This window comes from Elephantulus edwardii, unplaced genomic scaffold (genome assembly GCF_000299155.1).
Source record: "Elephantulus edwardii isolate Elephantulus edwardi_28Jun2011 unplaced genomic scaffold, EleEdw1.0 scaffold00164, whole genome shotgun sequence".
Taxonomy (NCBI): Eukaryota; Metazoa; Chordata; class Mammalia; order Macroscelidea; family Macroscelididae; genus Elephantulus; species Elephantulus edwardii.
Window position 1 is genome coordinate 3,088,360 of NW_006399914.1, and position 22,429 is coordinate 3,110,788.

Below are 22,429 nucleotides of genomic sequence, written 5' to 3' on the forward strand. Positions count from 1 at the left end.
GGGGGAACCCCCACAAAACTCAAGAATTTATTTAATAGATTAATTTCACTAAATTTGACCCTCCCAAATACTACTCCTCTGAAACTTGCAGTAAATCTAAATGAACCATGTTAAAATAAAAAACCAAGTAATCTATGTACCTTATGAAAAAAAGATTTAATAAATAATCAGATAAATAAATGTTAAGACTTTAAATACTACCCAAAAAAGAATTTAAAAATACAAATTCAGTAAGATTTCTGCACTAATACAACAATTTTCCAAAGTTTCTGTTACAACAAACAAAAAAATGTATCCAGTGTTTTTTACTAATGACAGCATTAGTACGTAGATTTTTAAAACATGCTTTTCTCTTGCAGGTAAAGGAGATATGGCAATGTCTAACATTGTGGGATCCAATGTGTTTGATATGTTATGCCTAGGTGTTCCTTGGTTTATTAAAACTGCATTTATAAACACGTCAGCTCCTGTAGAAGTAAACAGCAGAGGACTCACTTATATAACCATCTTTCTTAACATTTCAATTATTTTTCTTTTGTTAGCAGTTCATGTCAATGGATGGAAACTAGATAGAAAATTGGGAGTAGTATGCTTAATATTATACCTAGGACTTGCTACACTATCAGTTCTGTATGAACTTGGTATTATTGGAAATAATAAAATACAGGGCTGTGGAGGTTGATGATACCAATAGCATTATGTGGAAATGTGAATAATGGAGAGGGGGTATAAGGGAAAAAGCCAAGTCAGTCCAATAAAAACATCCTGAACTTCAGGACCTAAAACTTATTACAGCATTTTTTTTTTAATCACAAAAGAAAGGCAACTTAAAATCAACCAAAATCATACACTAGTTTGCCTGAGCCTTTTCAACTACATACACATAAAACTGAAGTTTACAAGGGAAAACTATTTTATCTTACAATAAGTTGATAAAAGTTAGGGAAACTTGAAGATATTAAGTTCACTAGATAGTACTGAAAATAACAAAAAAATGGCTTCTTTGATTAAAAACTATATAACCATTCATTTAAACTGAATGACCAGGCTCTCTGTCCTTAGAAACCCAAACTTGAGATTAACAAAAAGCATAGTATATTTTTAACCCTATACTGTTAAAAGCTGGTGGGAATTTTTAAAGTTCATTTTTACAGCTTTTGTAAGCATACAGTATTCCTTTTAAAAATGACTTTTACTAGGAGATTCAGCAAAACAGATATAGGAATGTTCTAAAATGGTGGTTTGAAATTATGCATTATGATCTAAGCAAACATCAATTTCTCTGCCACTGATTTTAATGCCATTCATTATTCTGCAAGCTTTTTCAGCTGATTCTGGGGAATCAAATCTGACTGTTCCACAGCCTTTTGACTTCCCATTCTCCATTTTGATTTCTGCAAACATGACATGACCTGTAAAAGAAAAGGAAAAATTAGAGAATTACTATTTGTTTAAACAAACTCCATTTAAATCTGTAATTCCTCATGAATGGCATCTTAAGTAATATGATTAAAGGCATTAACATTAATTACTTTAAGATAATATACTATATAAACATTCTCAATATTTGTATTCTTATAAAGGAATTGATTAAAAGTAGTACTAAAATATTAGAACCTATTAAACAAGTTAAATCAGTGTAGATTTGCTTAAAATTTAATTTAAAAAGTCACTAAATTACCATACTAGAAAAGATATGCAAAAATTTAAGCAAAATTATTATTATTTTTAGAATAAACTGTTGCTGTCTGACATCCTGATTTTCTTCTTGCCTTTCCATTCTTCACACTTCAGCCTTTCAACCTTTCAAATAACAACTTTCTCCAAATCTTTACCAGAGTCCCACTGGTTCCTATTAGTTCTGCTTTTTATGAACAGTACCACAGCACAATTTTAATTCAGTCATACAAAATACTTTATGAAGAGAGTCATGGATGCAAAATCATCAATTTAAATACATAATGTTAAAAGATAATGCAATTAGACAAACCCTCAGAGAATCTTTTAGGACCCCACCCCCACCCCCCGAAAAAAATCAGACAATGGTTCTCTATACAGTTACTATCATGGCTAACTGTAGAGATTAAGATTAGAAGTAAATAAATAATTTCTCAAAATATAAAATGGCCATTAAAATCTACCATCAAAATCAGAACACCTCTGAATACAAGGGGAGATACTATTATTTACACATAAATAATAAATGTGATGAATCCAGACAAACTGATGTCTGATCACACAATTCAATTGGGTCAGAAATATTATATGTCTATACTTACCATAGCATAGGGTCGCTATGAGTCGGAAACGACTCGATGGCACATAACAACAACAACATACTTACCATAATAATACTGTCTCATCTAGACACATATGTCAAAACAATTGAGAATTTTAAATATAGTTGCCCAATCTCTATGGGCTAATTTTAGTCTGGCAATCATATGAGAAAACCAGACATATTTTGCTCTTTGAAGGGAGTAAAACAAAGAAACTGTATCAGTCAGTCAAACAATCATACAACTCTGTTCCAGATAATAGAATCAACAATTATTTCAAAGACCTTAGTCTTTTCCCCCCATTAAGTCATTAAGCATTAACTTCCTGTAATATGTCTCTGCAGCATTGCCATCAAGTCAGAACCAACTTGTAGCTAACCCTAAGCCAGTTTATTGAAGCTATAAATCACACCAGAAGAGCTAGCTCATCTTTCTCCCTCATTGCCACTGGTGCATTCAAACCAGCAGCAAGGAGCAGCCTATCTCCCTACTGATACTACCAGAGCACCTCTTAGCTTATACTGAAATACTTTTGTTTATTCATCCATTTCTCATTGATGCATTTTAAACAAAACAAAAAACTGGCAGTCAATACTTCACCTACTCAATACTAACTAAATGATCAAACATTAATAAATGTTATACTGATCTTTGTAATCTAGGGCCTCACTGTGCTTTATAAGTTCTAAAACAGACTAATCCCTCAGAGAAAGCATATTGTACTCTATGAATGGTTTAACAAAATAAACCCCATAAACAAGTCACATCCTCTAATAAACATAAAACAGTGACATAGCATTAGGCTGAGTGATTTAACTCAGAATCATAAGGACAAATACTGCATAAAAGTATTATTATAAAAACAGAAGAAGAAAGATGTGTATGGATTTCCAAAGAGGGAAGGAGAGGGGATTGGGGGGGGGGGCGGGCGAGGGTGAAGGAAATCATGGGAACACAGTGTGGCGGGCATAGGGAGGTAAAGGAATTAGGAAAGATCCAGTGGGGACTCAAAAAGATGGAGTTAATAGTGAACACAGATCAATGGTGATTAATTTCATAAGCCACAATACACAAGAGAGGAAAAAACCCCAACCTCAAGCAACTTCTTGAATTCTGTTATTTGGGAGGGAGCTTAATTTTACAAAGTATATCTTTGTAAATGTCCACTCTATAAAGAAATTCTGTAAAGGACTGCGGAGAAATTGCTAACCTTAAAAAGAATCAATGGTGTTTACTTATCTTACCTCAAAATTTAGCATTGTTCTTAACATAAATATCTATCTTACCATAGACTTTTAACATCCATAAGACTCACTGAAGCATTTAAAGAGAAATACTGTCTCCCATATCTTCCTTTTTCCTCAAAATCTTTCAGGACAAGTTGGGTTTTTTCCCAGCTGTCTAACTTTGGTAAGAATGTAATAAAAAAAGTCCAAAGATTTTTCTTTTTTGGTTTTCATACTTTCTTTTCATTGTTGCACATTTTCCTCCCTGCCTCCAAAAAAGTCCCATGATTTTAAAAGATAATTTAAAAATAAAATCTCCACTAACTATTGAGTGATAAAAAAGGGATATGAAAATATGACTTAAAGAATAAAAATTTAATCAATTTTGTTTTTCTATGTATAAGATACGATAAATTTTTTTTTAAGTAGATTTGAATAGTATTTTTCCCCCCTCCTTTCAGAAAATGCCTCTCAATTGCTGATGCTTGTTTGGCAAAGATATGACACTCCAATCAGAGCCTATCAAAAGTCTACATCAACTAAGCACTGTTCTGTTATTATTCTTTATTGGCCCTGTTTTGCTCTTTAAAGTGTCACTCCTGCCTTTTAACATAGTATCATATCTTCTTGGATATCTTTTATACATTGATGCTAAACAATGACTATAAATTATTTATCAGATGATAAAGATTTGTAGCCACTGATCCTCACTTGATTTTCCTAAGGCCCTATTATATGTTCATTCTGTTGTAATCTATGGAGACTCATGATCAGATGCTGGAAACTCATCTTGGTTGCTCTGACCCCTTCAAAGACTCTTCTCCACTCCCCCTGTTGTCAAGCAGATTCTGACTCAGCAACTCAACAGAGATGCTATTTATTAGCTGAATGGTTTTCAACTACTTTTTAAATCCAAAACACTATTTACCTTCTCTGAAATTTAGATTACTGCAAAATACAAGAGTGGTCAGTAAGAAATCCTAAAGTTTCACGCTAAATTCTTTTACAGCTGAGACAGTTATCAACTTTGCTCTTCATAATAATAATCCTAGTGCCTAGTACACTGCCAAATAGCTAATATCTGTACGTTAAGTGGACAAATTACCAATAACTGGATAATTAAAGAGCTCAGAATGCCTAATGCACTCCAACACAGTCTTAGAACACGTACAGCGGCAACTAAAGGTACTAGTATAAAAATATGACAGTGCTTATTAACTTCAATCTAGGAGGGAAGAAAATATGAGCAAGTAATTATTACAGTATAATAAAAGCTGCAAGGATTAGCATAAAGTACTTTGAGAACCTGTTAGAAGTTACAAAGACTAAATTAAAATATTCCAAACCTTTTCCATTAATTCTAGAAGATTAGATGCACCACTTTTAGAGCTTTTCACTACTATATGCCATCTGAAAGATCTAATGGCAGAGAAATAGCAAAAGGAACTGTTAATTTGTACCACCCACATTATTTCTTCTCATCATTACCATTGCTTTATGCACCCTTAACGTCTAAAAACGATTCAGATCTTCATTTTTAACCAAAAATATATTATTTATCCAAGTTGGTTTTGCTGCTAAACAGTTTAACAAGATACTTTAACATTATATAGCATTTTGTAGCAAAAATAACTTTGGTAAATGAAAAGTCTCTTTTTTAAAGTAATAAATCACCAATAATATATTAAAGAAATTTTTTAAAAAGTTTAACAGACTGTATCTATGCTGAAGGCACTCCTAAAGCTGTCTCTATGCTACCAGGTAAGTTTATACAGAATTAGTCTTGTTTATTCACTATGTAACTTGAGTGTTAGTATCATAATGAATTATGGTGATACTGCTTTGCACTACAGCATAAATTAGGAAATATACCACTCATTAACATTAACCATGAAAATACCCTTTTTTAAATGTGAACAATGACATATTAACTTGTAAATTATAAAAGAGCCCTTTCTTTATACCACAAGAGATAATCACAAGTTCTACTATAAACCTTCTTATTTTAGTTTGCACATCAAAAGATAGCAAAACAATTCAATGATTTAAAGTGAAATTCAGCCTGGTGCACTAGACTAACTAGATATTTAGTAACTATCTAAATTGTGTTAAAATTATAAAATAATAAAACCAACTTTTCCATAAACTTATCTTCCATAACTTTAAGTTATTGGCATACTTACCACATTGACTGAATTTCTCTTTTAGTTTCTGCCAAGTCAAGTCAAAAGGCAGCTAAAATAAAAAGAAGTTATTAGTAACAAAGTTAAAAATGGGGGGGGGGGGAACTTTAAGAATCCTTGACGTTTTTTACTTACGTTTCTGACAAATATCTGGTTGCCTTTGGAACCTATTCTGTCTCTCATTCCACTTCCCATTGGACCTGATAAAAATCCTCGATCCATATCGATGCTCCTTTCCAGTACAGCTCCTATTCCTGGTCCCATTCTGTCAAAGCTGGAACTCATTCGGTCCAGTCCCATCCCGATTCCTCCAGTCATGCTGTTCATGCCACCCATTCCACCACCTGGATTTCCAAAGGAGGAGGAGGATTTGGGAATTTGGATTTTGTTTCAAAAAAGAAAAAAGACAAAGGAGAGAATTATTTCCACAAAAGGGGAAAAAAATTGCGTTATGAAGAATACATAAAATTATTTGGTATAGATGATAAAATTAATTTTCCGGGGAGCATATTTTTAAACTAGTAAATTTTTTGTTTAGTTAAGAAATCCTAATTCTAGGCACATATAAATATTTCATAATTACACACCAACAAAAAATTATGCAGGGTGCTGGGAGAGTGTAAAAAAGGAAGACCCAGGATAGATAGATTGACACAGCGTCTACAAATGAAACATCTAGAAATTAGCATTATCCTTCAATTGGCTTCCTATGAATAATAAGTAGGAAACTAGAAAAACCTAAGATGCTAAAGTGAAAGGAAGAGGTAGAAATCAACCTTTGCCATCAACTCATTTTCAACTTACAGCAACTCTATAGAACAGAAGTGACCTGGCTCATAATTTTTAAGGCTATCTATCTTTAAAGAAGCAGACTGTGAATCTTTCTACTGCAGAGCAGCCAGTGGATTTGAAACTCTGGCCTTTCATGAGCAGCCAAGTATTTTAAATGATTGTGCCATCAGGACTCCCAAGATAAGTATAATAAAATGAGAAGCATGATACATATCTTCATGTATTTCAGCTAACAGGATTTTAAAATTCACTCTGTAAGTGATTTTAGTTCATTTAAAATTCACTACATGAAGCTTCATCAGTTAACAAGTCAATAAAAGACAGGGCCCACCCACCGTGATATGGCTTAGTATACAACATTCCCTAAAACAACAAAAATCCCCATCAACTTCGGAGTCAATTCTGACTCATCACAACCTGCTAAGATGTAAAACTGTCCCATAGTTTCAAAAGCTGTTAATCTTTACATAAGGGGCCTGTCACATCTTTTTATCACAGAATGGCTAAAACTTCGAACTCACTTGTTGGTTCCAACTCAGCAATCCTCTATTGGGTGTGAAGCTATAAATTCCCAAATGAAGAGACTACCTTGGAGATCCACAGAGGTTGGATTAGCAATGCAACTCATAAGTAGCCAAGAGCTTTAACCAGTATACTACCTGGACTCCCCAAGTAAGGTCAAAAATTAAACTGTGTTAAAACTTGGGGAATATAAATCTAAAATGTGTCAGGAGAAAGGATAAAAATACAGCAGTCTCTAGTGCTGTGACTACTCAATCCTGTAAGGAAAAAGAAGCACCTCTCTGAATCTCAGTACTCATCTTTAGGTATCTGAAAGTGTTTTATTTGGGGCAATTAACTAAGTCTTTAAAAAAACCACAAGCTGTTCACAGAGAAAATCGGCTACTCCTAATAGTAACCGAAACAAAGTAAGTAAACAAAGTTGGTACTAGATTTGTGACACATGATCAGAGAAATGTCCAAACTACTTAGTTTGGAAGGCTCTTAGATTGATTAAAAGCTAATACATACTCAGGTGTTAATTTATAAATGTCAAATAGGTAAAATTTTATTTAGAAAAACAGAAAGCATATAGGTTTAGTTCAAAAGCTGCTATGCTGTCATTAGGGTGCCATCAAATCGAGCACGACTCATAGCGACTCTATGAAAAAAGATCTGAACCCTGCTCTATACTGTGTTGTGCCATTCTCACACTTACTGAAACCCAAGAGCCCACTGAAGCAGTCACCGTATCAATCCAACTGGTGAAGGGTCTTCTTCACTGACGCTCTACCTTTCCTAGCATCATGCCCTTCTCCAAGGATAGCCTCTCTCCTAGCAACATGCCCAAAGGATGTGAGGCAAAGCCTCATCATTCTTGACTCCAAAGAGCACTCTGGCTTCAATCTCTCCAGAGCACATCTGTTTATTCTCTTGGCCATCTATGTGATGTTGAACGCTCTTCCGCAATACCACTACTCAAAGATGTCCATTCTTTTTGTCATCTTTATTCATCTTCCAGCTCTCAGATGCATAGCAAGTGACTGGAAAAAGTAGAGCCTGAATCAGACACACCTTAGTCCTCAATAATTTGGAGTGGTCTCTAATAGCAAATTTTCCCCAGTGCAATGCTTCTCCCTATTTCCTGACTGCTGGTACCAAGAGTGTTAACTGTGGCTTCAAGCAAGATGAAGCTGTTGATAGTTTCAATCACTTCTCCATCCATCAAGACACTGCCTATCAGTCCAGTGGTGAGAATCTTTTTTCTTCACATTGCTATACAATCCATATTGAAGGCTGCACTCCTTGTCCTTGAGAATAGGTTTGAGGTATCCACCACATCAGACCCACGGAGTGAGCTCCCTTGTTAAAATTTAAAGGAAAAAAAAAAAAGAATAGGTTTGAGGTATTGAACACCAATGGTCAAAGACCAGATGAGTTGTGGAACGCTATCAAGGATATCATCTATGAAGAAAGCAAAAGGTCATCAGAAACATAGAGTAAGAAAAAATATAAATAGCTTTCAGAAGAGACTCTTAAGGATTGTACAGGAACATAAAGAAGTCAAAACAAAAAGAAAACATGTCGAAGTAAAAGAGCTGAAAAGATTTCAAAGGGCAGCTTGGGGACAAAGCAAAGTATTAGAATGAGATGCTAGAAGTGGAGAGTAAAAAGGAAAGAACTTGCTCTCCATTTCTCAAGCTGAGAGAACTGAAAAACAAGTTTAAGCCTTGTGTCACAATACTGAAAGATGCTATAAGGCAATATATTGGATAACCCAGAAAGTATCAAAAGATGATGGAGGGGATACACGAAATCACTGTTATCAGAAAAAACTGATAATGAAAAATTTCATGATGTACCATGTATACAAACAGGAGCCAATGGTAGTGAAGGAGGAAGTAGAAGCTGCATTGGAAGCACTGGAAAATATAAGATCCCAGGAATTGATGGGATCCCAACTGACTTGTTTCAATACAAAGATGCAGCTTTGGATGCATTCACCAGTCTACACTAGGAAATTTAGAGGACAGCTGTCTGGCCAATGGTTTGGACGAGGTTCCTCTTTCTTCCCATTCCCAAGAATGTTGATCCAACAGAGTATGGAAACTATTGGACAAATATCACATGCAAGCAAAATACTGCTGCAGCTCATTCAAAAAAGCTAGTACAGCACATAGATAGGAAACTGCCTACAAGTTCAAGCAGGATTTAGAAGAGGCAGTGGCACCAGGGATATCACTCTGATGGCAGATGAATCCTGGTTGAAAGTAACAAATACCAGAAGAATGTCTACTTGTGCTTTATTGATTATACAAAGGCATTTGACTGGGTGGATCATAACAAGCTGAGAAGAATGGGAATTCCAGAGCACTTAATTGCGTTAATGTGGAACCTGTATGTGGACCAGAAGGTTGTTGTAGTATGAAAAAAGCAGGGGAACACCGCATGGATTAAAATTGAGAAGGGAGTTCGTCAAGCTTGTATTCTTTCTCCATACCTAGTCTATCTGTATGCTGAACAATTATCTGAGAAGTTGGATTCTATGAAGAGGAGTGTGGCATCATTATTGGAAAAGTGACTAATCAATAACCTGCATTATGTAGATGACAACCCTGCTTGCTGAAAGTGAGGATGATCTGAAGCACTTGTTGCAGAAGATCAAAAGCTGCTATAGCATCTCTAAATTACAGCAAGATCTACTAACAGATAAGAAGCAAATATTGTTATAAAATAACTACTGTTTAAAAACTTTTTGCAAGCACTCGTATGTTGTTGTTGTTAAGTACCCTCAAGTCGCTGTCGACTCATAGCGACCCTATGAATTAAAGTCCTCAACACCTCAGTGACTTTCATCCTTTCTCCAGGTTCATAGGGTTTGCGGAGGCAAGCTATTTACGGAAGTGGATGCCACTCCTGCTTCCAAGCTTGTTTTAACTAAGGAGCACCACCAAACACTGTCCACCATGGGTAACCATTATTGCATTTGACACGTCAGTGTCACAGTGTTCAACTTCACAGTGAACACAAGTTACCTCTGTACGGCAAGTGGACACCCCAGGGCTATATTTCCTAGAAGAGTGTTTCACTAAAAACAATTAAAGACAGGGCTTAGGGCCGCAGATTAGAGTCACCCACCTGTGGCTTGGTAGCATCGCTTTCGGTCCACTAGGCCAATTGGTCTCTATGAAGCACTCATATAGTATTGAGTAAATTCTAGTAAAACTTTAACCTACTATTTCATACCCAACCCTAAATGCTTCAGTTACAGTTATCAATCCATCTCATCTGGGTCTTTCTCTTCTGGCTCAGGAAAGGGCAGGCTTCAGAGCAGCTAAATGTAGGGTTGCTAAGAGTTGCAGGCAACTCAATAGTACATAAAAACAGCAGCAACATTCTATACCCCACAGGACTCATGTTAGAAGCTCCGATTCTTCCTGAAACCCCTCAAATCGCTGGACTACTTAAACATACTAATTTAAATAATTTAGCTTTAAAATTCCCAACTACGCTCTCAGAAGATTTAAAGTAAATGGTAAGTATGAAGTTGTATGGAAAAAGGTTTAGTTAATTAAAATCTCTGATATGTTTATCAGGTTAATTGTATGAACATTACAAATCTCTAATTTTTACAAAAAAAAAACCCAGAAAAACAAATTCTGAATAATAAAACAAGCAAAAAAAGAAAAGAAGTATGCAGCCCTACCAAGTCTACCAAAGGAATCTCCAAAACCTCGGTTTATTCCAATATCACCACGTCCAAAGTCTCTCTCCATGCTAGTAGTCACTGCACCACGGTATAGCTCTGAAAAGATCGTATAACAAATTAAGGCTTTTCAAGTGAATCAATACATAGTAACCCATTTATGAGTACATCTAAACAAAACTGAAGATAAATGTAACTAAAAAAACTTTTAACTTATCCTGTATCCCTATCCATGTCAGCTCATTCCTGCCATGGTATGACTACCTCTAAAGTGCTCATAGGCCCTCAGAAAACCTCTCCAGCACACATTCCCAAGTGGAGCATGAGAGGTTTTAGTAACAGAGTAAACGAAATAGAACATAACCATGCCTTACATACATTTACTTACCTCCCATTCGGCCAACTCCTCCAAATCCTCCCATGCTATTCATTGCTTCCAGTCCACCAAATCCAATTCCTATGGAATAAAGAGCAACAGTGAGATCTGTCAGTTGTACAAAGATACATTTGGTGAATGTAAGTCTCATGAGTACGTTTTGCATCCACTTGTACTTTGTGCAACTACATCTTACCATCTTATATTTCCCTAAGTATTCATTAGACTCATTTGCTGCTAGTACTTTTTAAGAAGCAAATGTGATTGGCATAGTATAGAGCAGGGCTTAGGGCTGTTGTATATAGTCGCAAGCGACTCACCAGCACATATCAACAACAAAATTAACAAATGATGCCTTTTTCCCCCTAGCCTAACAATTTGTGATAAGCACATACAATATACTGTGTGTACTCATATAGAACCTCTTCCAATTAATTCGTCATTCTTCCAAAACCTGGTCCAACCATTCTCCTATCTCAAATAAAACATACAGTATGTACTTTAAGTATATTTTATGTTCATAACTAAACAATGACTTGATATTCAGTTTGACAAAACAGATAAACAGAGATCATTAGTCTAAGCAAGATATGAGGTACAGGAGGGAAGGTTTATTTAAAGTGCTATGCCATGGTAGTGGTCAATCTTAAGTCTTCAAAATAACAGCCTCTTTGAGCACTAATTAGACAAGAAAGCCAAATACACTGGCTACTCAGTATTTTAAGACTACGGAAGCACAGATAATCTTTTTTTCTTCTCATAAAAACATGGATAGCAGACACAGAAGTCTCACTAAAGCAGAGTTAGAAATTAGGACAGAAAAAAGGAGTCGCCTAAATATTAAAAGCTAAATAAGCAGTTTTAAAAACTGAAAGAATAGAAATAGTACATGTTGGGAGCCTGACAGTCTTATTGTATACCATCCAGTCAGAACCGACCCACAGCTGGGTTTTCAGAGGCAGTAAATCACACAGGAAAAGACTGCCCATCTTTCTCCTGAGGAGCAGGTGGTGGATTTTAACTGTGTGCCTTTGGTATTGCGGTATTTTCTTTACTACTAGGCCACCAGAGTTCTGTCGGCCTTAAGGTGAAGAAAAAAAAAAAAAATCATCTGTTCTGAATCAGAAAGATTGCCAGAACTACCCTCATAAAGTGTAGCTATAGCATCTAAACAAAGTTTGATAGCATTTACTAGTTTATCACTTTAAACAGGCTTTTTTCTCTACGTGTGGTCTGGGAAATTTCAAGAGTTCAATAGGTCCAATTTATTTTTGCATCAGAAGTGAGAATATTAGTTTTATTCTTAGTCTCTCAGGAGTAGAAGGGGGATTTTTCAGACTACATGATATATAAATACAACACACAGAAGCAGCTATGTTAACAGAGCTGTCTCGTATTAAGCAAACATTTAAATAGATTCATAAAATAATGCCTCTCTAATATTATTGTTGCGAAAATTAATAAACTTACAATGGGTTAATTAACCTTTTCAAAGAATGTAAATAGTTTTAAGTAACAGTTTTCTTTTTCAGTACAATAAATATTGATAAATTTTTCATCATAAACAAAAGCACTTAGGGAACTCAACAAATTTTAGAAGTGCAGTAGGTTCAAATTAATTCAAGTCAGTGGCTCAATGAATACCTGAAAATTTAGCTTCATTATGAAATATGTAAATCTAAACTACCTTTGATACGGTAGCTCTAGAGGCCTAGTGTTAAAAAGCTGCATTATGATCCTAAAGGCACCTAGTTCAAATTCACCAGCTGCATAGTGGGAGCAAGATGGGCAATCTCCTCTATGTGATTTACTGGCTCTGAAAACCTGCTGGAAAGGCAGCTATGGGTTAGTTTCAAATCGACAACACACAACAACTGAAATGGTAGCATTTCAGTCGCTTCATTATATATATCTAGGACGGACAATGCACTATGCTGCACATCCTCTCTTTGCCTTAAAGACATTTCATAATCTCTAGTTGCTCTGGATAAAGCAAACACTCCCCTGCAATTTAGTACCTCTAAACAGCCACTGGAAGACCGGCTATGAGTAATCTACCGAATGGCTGGATCATCACTCACACATTTTCCAGTCAGCTACATTCTCTTTTTTCAGACTGAAGTGGCATCCTAAACATCTAACTATAAAATAAATTTCATTTAATACAACCTTTTTATTTAATTTAAAATATAAACATATAAAATAAGACTCCTAGGATTGCTGCTGTTGAGCACCCTCGAGTTGGAACTGACCCATAGCTAACACTCCAGTGGATATTTAGGGGCAGTTAATCACATGGGAGGAGACTGTCCATCCTTCAGTGATGTCAAACCATGTGCCTTAGGGACTACAGTGCAGGTACTTACCATTAGACCACCAAAGCTCCCTATAAATAGTATTACAAACCTGTAAATATGTACATTTTCTTATCTAACAAATGTACTATTTAAAAAGAAGACAAAAGTCAGCCTACTTACCACTTGGACCTAAATTTCCCATTACACCACCTATGTTCAACTGACTGGCACTAATAGGTTGTCCACCTGGACCAAGTCCCATTCCAATGCCTCCAAGACCACCTAAAACACATGCAAAATCATCAGTAAGACTATATATATAGAGCACCACTATGGTGGAGTCTGTCAGAGGTTTCGCTGCTAATGCAAAGGATGCACGTCAACAACCGCTCAAAACCATCAGTTCTGAAATAAATTTCCTCTCACGCAATGTATAGTCCCAGAAATCCATGCAAGGATGATCTAGGAGTTGGTTTCAATGCAATGGCAATGAACTCAGACACAAATACAGAGGTATATATACAGATACAGACACACACACATAAAAAAATAAATTTATGATGCACTAAGAGGTAAAACAAAAACAAAATACCAATGTTTTATCTTTTGTAAACTTAGAACAATCACAGGTTCTCATTTAATTGAAAAACAAAAAACTGAAAACCTAAATTAGTGAAGACTATTAACATTACTTATTAAAATGAGAATTGTTTTGGGTTTGTTTAAGATATATAAGTTTTCTGTGCACAACTGGGGTTTAATTTAAATTTTATTTATCAAAACATGCATATTTGTTGTAAGAAAAGTTTCAACGTCAGAAACCACATATATCCTTTATAACCTGGGCTTCATGGATTTACATGTCATCCTTGCCCCAGGGCCATGCTAATCTATCATTCCAATTTTAGTGTATGTGCTGCAGAAGCAAGCACAATGAGAAACTGTTTTACAAAGCAGATACACCTTTTATGCCATTTCCGGGCATAATGAATAGAGTGAATAAAGTTATCAGTGAGTGAAAGAAGTTTAAGTATACTTGATTATCCTACAGACAGTACAAGAATCTCCGTGTGGACCAAACAGTTGAGCACTCAGCTACATATGAAGAGGTTGCTAGTTCAAACTCAGAGGTACCTGAAAAGAAAAGATCTGGGGATCTGCTTCTCTTACAAACCTGATGCAGTACTATTCTGTACACATGTGTTACAAAGAGTCAGAACTTACCCAAGTGACAACCATTATCATCCATGGTACTGTTTTAACAGCTCTAAACCCTGTTCTATACTGTGCCAACCTTATTGTCCCTCACTCACCTACCCATGTAACCCTAGTAACTGAGTCAATCCATCTAATCCAAGGTCATCTTCTCTTGTGTTGTCCCTCCAACCTTCCAAGCATGTCGTCTCTCCCTAAGGACTGGTCCCTTCTTGCACCACGCACAAAGCATGTCTCCTTGCCTCTGAGGAACAGCCCGTTTTCACCCTCTCTAGGATGAACCTGTTTGTTCCTTTAGCAACCCATGGTAAATTCAAAACTCTTTTCCAGCACCATAGCTCAAAGACCTCAATTCTTCTTCTTCTATCACCCCTAGTTATTGTCCAGCTTTATTAAGTAACTGAAAAGACTATGGTTTGGATCAGGTGCACCTTCGTCTCCAGACTAACACTGTTGCTCTTCAGTACTCTGGAGAGATCCCTGACAGCAGACTGTCACAATGCAACATGTCTTTTCACTTTGTGGCTGCCGGTGCCAAGAGTACTGATTGTGGAGCCAAGCAAACTAATGCTGTTAGCAATCTCAATCTCTTTACCATCTATTATGATGCTGTCTGACAAGTGGCCCAGAGGTGAGAATCTTTGTTTTCATGTTGAGCTTCAATCCATACTGAAGGCTGCAGTCCTCAGCCTTCTTCAACAAGTGCTTCAGGTTCTCATCAGTTTTAGCAAGCAAAGCTGTGTCATCTGCATAACATTAGTTGTTGATGAGTCTCCAAACCTGATGCCACTTTCCTCCTCATAGAGCCCAGCCTCCTGGATGAACTGCTCTATATATAGACTGAAAATGGATGGAGATAGGATGCATCCCTTGCGTACACCCCTCACAATTTTGAACCATGCAGTGTTTCCTTCCTCTGTTCTGACAACTACCTCCTGGTCCAAGTATAGGTTTCACATAAGCACAATCAAGTATTCCAGATTCTCATCATTCTTAAGAGTTATCCACAGTATACATATGTAAAAAGAAACCGTGTGTGAAAATATACAAAACATTTAAAATCTTAAGAATTACTTTTAAAATAGTTCAAATCAAACTGAAAAGTCAATACCTAAAGAAACCTAATACTATAAATAAAGCAAATTATCAGTGATGGATAGAGTATGATAGTCCACAGAGTTTATATTGGCTAATTTTCAGGAACAAACTCTGATGGCATAGTGTGTTACATTCTAAACTATTAACTGAACATTGGTTGAAATCCACCAACTATTGCTCGGGAGAAAGATGTGGACAGCCTCCTCTCTTTAATGCTTACATTCTCAAAAAATAAACAGAAGGTTACTGTTAAGTGGGAACCAATTTGATGATGGTGGGTTTTGTCATATTCCTAAGTAGATCACTGAGTCTTCCTAGTTTTAATCTGGATATTCACTGAAGCACATTCAGCCCCCAAAAAACAGTTATCATTGACAGATGTACACTACATGTGCATATGCAATCAAACCTGATCTCCCACAGGAACACTAAAATTCTAGCAATGACTTACTAATTCGACCATGTGTTAAAATTGGAAAAATTAGCATGATCACAATTTTAATGAACACCCTTGGTCAGGAAATCAGAGCATGTATTATACCGGATAAGTTTGCAGTCAGGGACCTCTCTAAAATATTGAGGAGTAATGATGCCAGTTTGAGGACTGAGGCACATGACAGTCAGACCACTTACTATACATCTGAGAACTGGACAATGAATAAGGATGACAGAAAAAGAATTGATGCCTTTGAACTGTGGTGTTAGAGAAGAGCACTGAACATCCTATGGACTGCCAAAAGAACAAACAAGTGTTAGGGTGCAGCGAGAAGGCTCTTTGGAGGCAAAGATGATAAAGCTTCACCTCACGTACTTCAGGTATGTTGCTAGAAGGGGCTATTACTTGGAGAGGGACATGATGCTCAGAAAGGCATAGGGTTGGTCAAAGTGAGGAAGACCTTTAAAAAAGGTGAACTGACAGAGCAGGAAGTGTGAGGACGGTGCAGGATAGGACAGGATTCAGATCAGTTTTTCAAAGGGTTTCTATGGGTCATACCTGATGGCACTTAACATTAATTAAGTATATTTTTCACCTCAGTCCCTAAAAATGATCCAACATGAAAGAACAGAATATCTAACAATAAACAGTGCTCCTATGTATACCAAGCACACCTACTTTTAATTTTAAAAAGAACCAGTAGTCCCTATATACAAGTCAATTCCATGCTATGAAACAAGAAAGACCAGAATAAATGTGAGGAAATTCTTATTTTTAACAAAGAGTAATGGTAACCAAGGAATTTACCAGGAAAGGAGGATGCTCTCACTTTCAAGTTATAAAAACTTAAGGGAAGGGGAAAAGACACGAACAGTAATTTAAGTGTTAAGATGGTCAACTTATTTAACTGATAGTGTCTCTGCCAAAGTTCGTATTACAATTCAGTATTATATAAAAATATGTATCCCTAAAAAGATATATATGTAATATAAGGATGAATATAATAGAGTATGTTTTACTTTCTCAAAGTAAAGAGTATTGATAGTGGAAAAGTAAACTGGAAGACCAACATGAAGTAAGGTCACTGAAAGATGACATCTAAATGATAAACTTGAGGGAGCTGTGAAGAATTATCCTACAAAACAAAGTGACACAAGACTGAAGGAATACAGCACAAATGTACACACTATTTTAATTTAAAAAGGTAAAACACATATGGCTGAGAATATTCCAGAATTTACTGGGTAGAAAAGAAACTCCTGAATTATAATATTGTTAAAAGTCAATGAATAAGCTAAAGGCAAGATCTTAATATCAGATACATGAGAAGCATGTTGTTATTTGCCAGAGAGAATGCAAACTCATCATAATGAACAGAAGTGTTTCACTGAATTTCCTAGACTGTTAATTTCTACAAGAGCAAACTGCCCGATCTTTTCTCCCACATAGAAGCTGATGGATTCAGACTGCCAACCTACACATGGCAGCAGTGCTTAACCACTGTACCACCAGCACACCTACAGATTATCTATAAAAAAACTAAGTCAACTGACAGTTGACTAAATAGTAAAAATGAAAGCCAAAAAGGCTGTGTAGTATTTTCAGAGTTCTGAGAAGAGTAACTATCAACCTTTAATCAATGAAACACCTTCCTTTCAACATATTTACTGACAAAACTGTTGTCATTTACTAACAGACCCTCACCGAAACATTGCAAAAGACATGCTTCAGGAAAAAAATAATGCCAAAGTCTGTAAATGCAGAGAAATTATGAGATAAGAAAATTATAATTAACATCCAATTTGTGGAACTCAATCACATACACACCCCCCCCCCCAAAAAAAAGTGGTCTAGAAATAAAGTAGAGCAATAACAGCATTTAATTCAGTTAGGAGGCTTCGCTTAGGGTGAAGGACTGCTCAAAGGTCTATCTTTAAAATCCAACAAGACCCTTGGGCCAAATTTATTAATTTTCAAATTAATATTCCTTAAATGATACAGCAATCTTTTGTCTAATTGCTGAATTGAACAACTTGGTGTTTGCTGTGATGCTGCACACTGTTCCATAGTCTTGTCAAATATCATAGTGGCTACCCATTACGTACAATGTTTAGATGAGCTTCCAGATTGATTTATGCTGGGAAACAGGAGTGGCATCCACTTCCTAAACTAGATACCTCTGGAAACTCTACAAACTCTAAACTCTAGAAATGTACAGAAATGATGTTATAGAACAAAGTTCAGGTCTTCTGTGCAACTTACTCTCAGTCGTATTCACCTTGATGACACATAACCGCTGCTAAATCAAATTACTGCTGTTATATCTAGAGGAACACTCTTCCACTTTGAACATCACTCTCTTGTCAAAGTACAGTACGAAGTAACCTGGGTTTGTTGCAATGCTGAACCTTGTACCACTGGGGTATCAAATACCAGAATAGTTTCCCAGTGTGGACAGTGTTTGGTGGAACTCCCAGAGGTAAAACAGGTTTGGAAGCAAGGAGTGGCATCCACTTCCTAAACAACATGCCTCTGGAAACTCCATGAACTTGGGGAAATGACGATAGTTATGGAAAGGCATTAGGTCTTTTATTCATGGAGTCACTATGAGTCACATTTGACTCAACAGCAAACAACAACAATTCAGTCAGAGGTACTTGAAATTAAAAAGTCATTCAAAGGTCACTTTACTATTCAAGTAACAATTTTATTAATAGCATACTTCAAATAGAATTAAAATATTCACAATAACCACTAACAGACAAAGCAAGAAAGGTGAAAAGGAGAAAAATCTAAATAACAGGATCAAGACCAAATAAATAATGTGAATTAATTAAATTCACTGTCATGGAAAAAGATTGCAAGCTATTAAAGAAATGCACATATTAATAACACTGCTTTAAAAGACAGACACATACAAGAGTTAAGCACTAAAGCGGTAATATTATGCAGAATATTTAAATGTAGTGAATTTTCTAGGTACAAAGAAAATCTACTCTCATGCTGAAATTTGGGCATTATTCAGGAAAAGATACAGATCTGAACTTGTATATACTTAAAAACTCAGTTATCGAGATATTTAATGTAAAAACAAAATATTCTTGAAGGACATTTTACCATGTAACTCAATAATTAATAACACAAGCAGATACTAATCCGTAGCAATATAAGAAAATTTAAATGATTAATAAGCTTGATTTAATAACCATATATTAAATAATGGATTCTTCAAGCACAAATACCTAGAAAAATAAGCCACATTATAGGCTATAACACAAATCCGTATTAGAACAATGCCAATTCCAACCAAAATTAGTCATAGAGAACAAAACAAACTTATCTGCTAAATCATATGAAAAAACAGTCACAGTTTTGAAGGAAACAAATAAGCAGGGAGTACCAGCAACAGAGGCTGTAGTCAACAACCCACCAAATTCTAAGTAATAAAGCCAGTAATCCATTAAGGCAGTAATAAATGTATCAGAATTTATAAAATAGTTAAAGAATAGACTATTCCACAAATAGAGCTAAACAACTTTTTATGAGGAAAAAAAATCAATCCGACTTAAGCCATACACATAAGTCAAATTAAAATGGATTGAAGAACAGACCATCATTACTCATATATTATTCATGTTCAAGTTAAAACTGAAGCTGAAGAAAATGAAAACTAGTCCGCAGGAACCAAAATATGACCTTGATTCTATCCCAGTTGAATACAGAATCCTCTCAAGAAAAGATTTGAGGTATTGCCAATGATTGAAAACAAGAGAAACTGTGGAAGGACATTAAAGATCTCATCCATAACGTGAACGAAGGAGGAGAAAGACCAAATTGGTTATAAGAGACTATGAAAAGTGCATTAGAGTGTTGAGAAGCCAACAAAAGAAGATATGTTTAAGTAAAAGAGCTAAACAAAAGGTTTCAGAGGTCAGCAGCAGAAGATAAAGCAAAGTACTACAAAGAAATCTACAGAAAGCTGGAGCCAGAGCATAAAGAGGGAAGAAATTGTTTGGTATTTCTCAATCTGAAAGAATTGAAAACCAAATTCAAGCTTTGAGTCTCAATACTGAAAGATGCTATAAACAAAATGTTGAATGATCCAGGAAGCATCAAAAAGGTGGAATGAATATACAGAATTGCTTTACCAAAAAAGTTAGTTGACACTGAAAAATTTAAGTAAGTATCATATGAACAAGGGCTCATAGTAACGAAGAATGAAGTTTAAGCTGTACTGACTGTTTCAGAAAAAAATTGGGCGTCAGCAATCGGTAGTATACCAATTGAAATGTATACATGCTGCCCAGAATGTGCTCACCAGTTTATCCCAGAAAATGTGCCAGTTTTACCTGACCAGCTAACAGAAAGAGATCCGTATTTGTCCCTATTCCCAAGAAAGGTGATCCAACAGAATGCTGTACTTACAGAGTATCATTAATATCTCATGCAAACAAAATATTGCTGAAAGTCATTCAATAATGTCTAGACCAATATATTGACAAGGAACTACTAAAAGTTCAAGCTGAATTTAGAAGAGGCTGCAACACCAGAGATGTATCACTGCTAATGTCAGAGGATCCTGGTTGAAAGCAAAGAACAACAGAAAAATGTCTATTTGTTTTATTGTCTCTGCAAAGGCATTTGACTAAGTGAATCCTAACAAATTATGGCTAGTCTGTTAATGGGAAATCCCAGAACACAAAGAATGGGAATCCCAGAACTCTTAATCATGCTCATATGAAATCTATACCTAGGCCCAAGAAATTCTTGCCCAAACCAATCAAGAGACCACTGCATGGTTTAAATTCAGGAATGGTGTGCCTGGGTTGAATCTTTTCCCCATACTATACTATACTATACTATACTATACTATACTATATAGACTAGTCAATCTATATACTGAGCAAATAATTTGTGAAGCTGGACCATAAGAAGAATATGGCACGAGGACTGGAGGAACACTAACAACTGATGTTATATAGAGATGACACAACTTTGCTGGAAGTGAGGATATGAAACACACGCTACACATTTCAGTATGGATTACATCTCAACATCAAGAAAACAAAGGTCCTCATAAGAGGCTCAACAATCAAAATTATAATAAAGAGAATTGAAGCAGTCAGTGATTTCATCATGCTTGGATCAACAATCAGCAGTTAGGTAATCAAGAGATGTATTGCATTGGACAAGTCTGCTGGGACCTCTCCAAAATGCTGAAGAGCAATGATGAGAGTATGAAGACTAAAGCATACCTTACTCAGAGCATGGTCTTCTCAATTACCTGCTATCCATCAGAAGCTGGACAATGAATAAGGATGACAGAAGAAGTGATGCCTTTGAGCTGAGGTGCTGAGAAAAAAAAGAGTACTCTGATGGACTGCCATAAGAACAACCAGGTTATGTTTTGGAATAGTGTAGTCAGACTGCTACTTGGGAGGAAAAAATGGCAAAGCTGCATCTTTCACACTCAGGATATGTAGCTAGGCAACACTACTCCTTAGAAAGAGAAACCATGCTTATAAAGATAGAGGGTCAGTGAAGGATAGGAAGACAAGTGATTTCAACAATGGGCTCCAGTGTATCCGAGATGACAAGTATGCCACAGGACAGGGTAGGGTTCAGGTCAGCTATTCAAAGGGTCGTTATGAGTCAATTTTGACTCGACAGCACGTAACAGAAACAATGATGAAAAGTTTCAATTTTAAATGTAAAGAAAGTATAAAAGGGACAAAGAAATCAAAACTCCAAAAGCAAAGGACTAATTAAAGACATCTTAAACAAAATAAGTGTCAAATAGGATGATAATAATTAAAAGTGTACTAGCATTTCAAGTATATTATTGTTATTAAGTGCAGTCAACAATAACTCATAGCAACCCTACGAACAGATCTGAAGCACACCCTATTCTGCACTATTATCGCTACCATACTCAAGACCATTGTATGGTCACTCTGAATCCATCTCATTGAGGGTCTTCTCTTTAACAGACCTTTTACCTTTCCCAGTATGATGTCTGTTTCTAAGGAGTGGCCCCTTCTAACAAAATGCCCAAAAGGTGTACGACCAAGTTTCACCATCCTTGCCTCTAAGAAGCATTTGGGCTACACTTTCTTTAGGATTGATTTATTTGTTCCTTTGGCAGTACATGAGATATTTAATACTCCTCTCTGACATTATAAATCAAAGGCATCATTGCTTTTTAAAATCTTTACTCATTGTCCAACTTTCAAATGCATATTAAGCTCCTTAAAATATCATGGCTTGTATCAGATGCAACTAAGTCTTTAAACCAACACTGTTTCTCTTTTAGCACTTTA

The 22,429-nt window shown here is 35.9% G+C and overlaps 2 protein-coding genes across 3 annotated transcripts in view; one reads left to right on the forward strand and one right to left on the reverse strand.

Annotated features, from left to right (window-relative positions):
* Positions 1 to 735, forward strand: part of SLC24A5 (solute carrier family 24 (sodium/potassium/calcium exchanger), member 5) — a 38,874-nt gene extending 38,139 nt beyond the window's left edge. The window contains exon 9 of one of the 2 annotated variants that reach the window (XM_006895289.1): positions 360 to 735. In XM_006895289.1, the coding sequence (XP_006895351.1) occupies positions 360 to 682 (323 nt within the window). In that variant the 3' untranslated portion in view covers positions 683 to 735. The remainder of the gene's footprint in view (positions 1 to 359) is intronic. The other variant, XM_006895290.1, reaches the window with a different exon arrangement.
* A 513-nt stretch (positions 736 to 1,248) lies between these two features.
* The window catches only part of MYEF2 (myelin expression factor 2), a 38,693-nt gene continuing 17,512 nt past the window's right edge, over positions 1,249 to 22,429 (reverse strand). Inside the window, exons 10-16 of the mRNA XM_006895288.1 lie at positions 13,537 to 13,642; positions 11,503 to 11,534; positions 11,076 to 11,153; positions 10,688 to 10,786; positions 5,824 to 6,032; positions 5,689 to 5,740; positions 1,249 to 1,412 (exon numbers count right to left, since the gene is read on the reverse strand). Of these exons, the coding sequence (XP_006895350.1) occupies positions 1,249 to 1,412; positions 5,689 to 5,740; positions 5,824 to 6,032; positions 10,688 to 10,786; positions 11,076 to 11,153; positions 11,503 to 11,534; positions 13,537 to 13,642 (740 nt within the window). The remainder of the gene's footprint in view (positions 1,413 to 5,688; positions 5,741 to 5,823; positions 6,033 to 10,687; positions 10,787 to 11,075; positions 11,154 to 11,502; positions 11,535 to 13,536; positions 13,643 to 22,429) is intronic.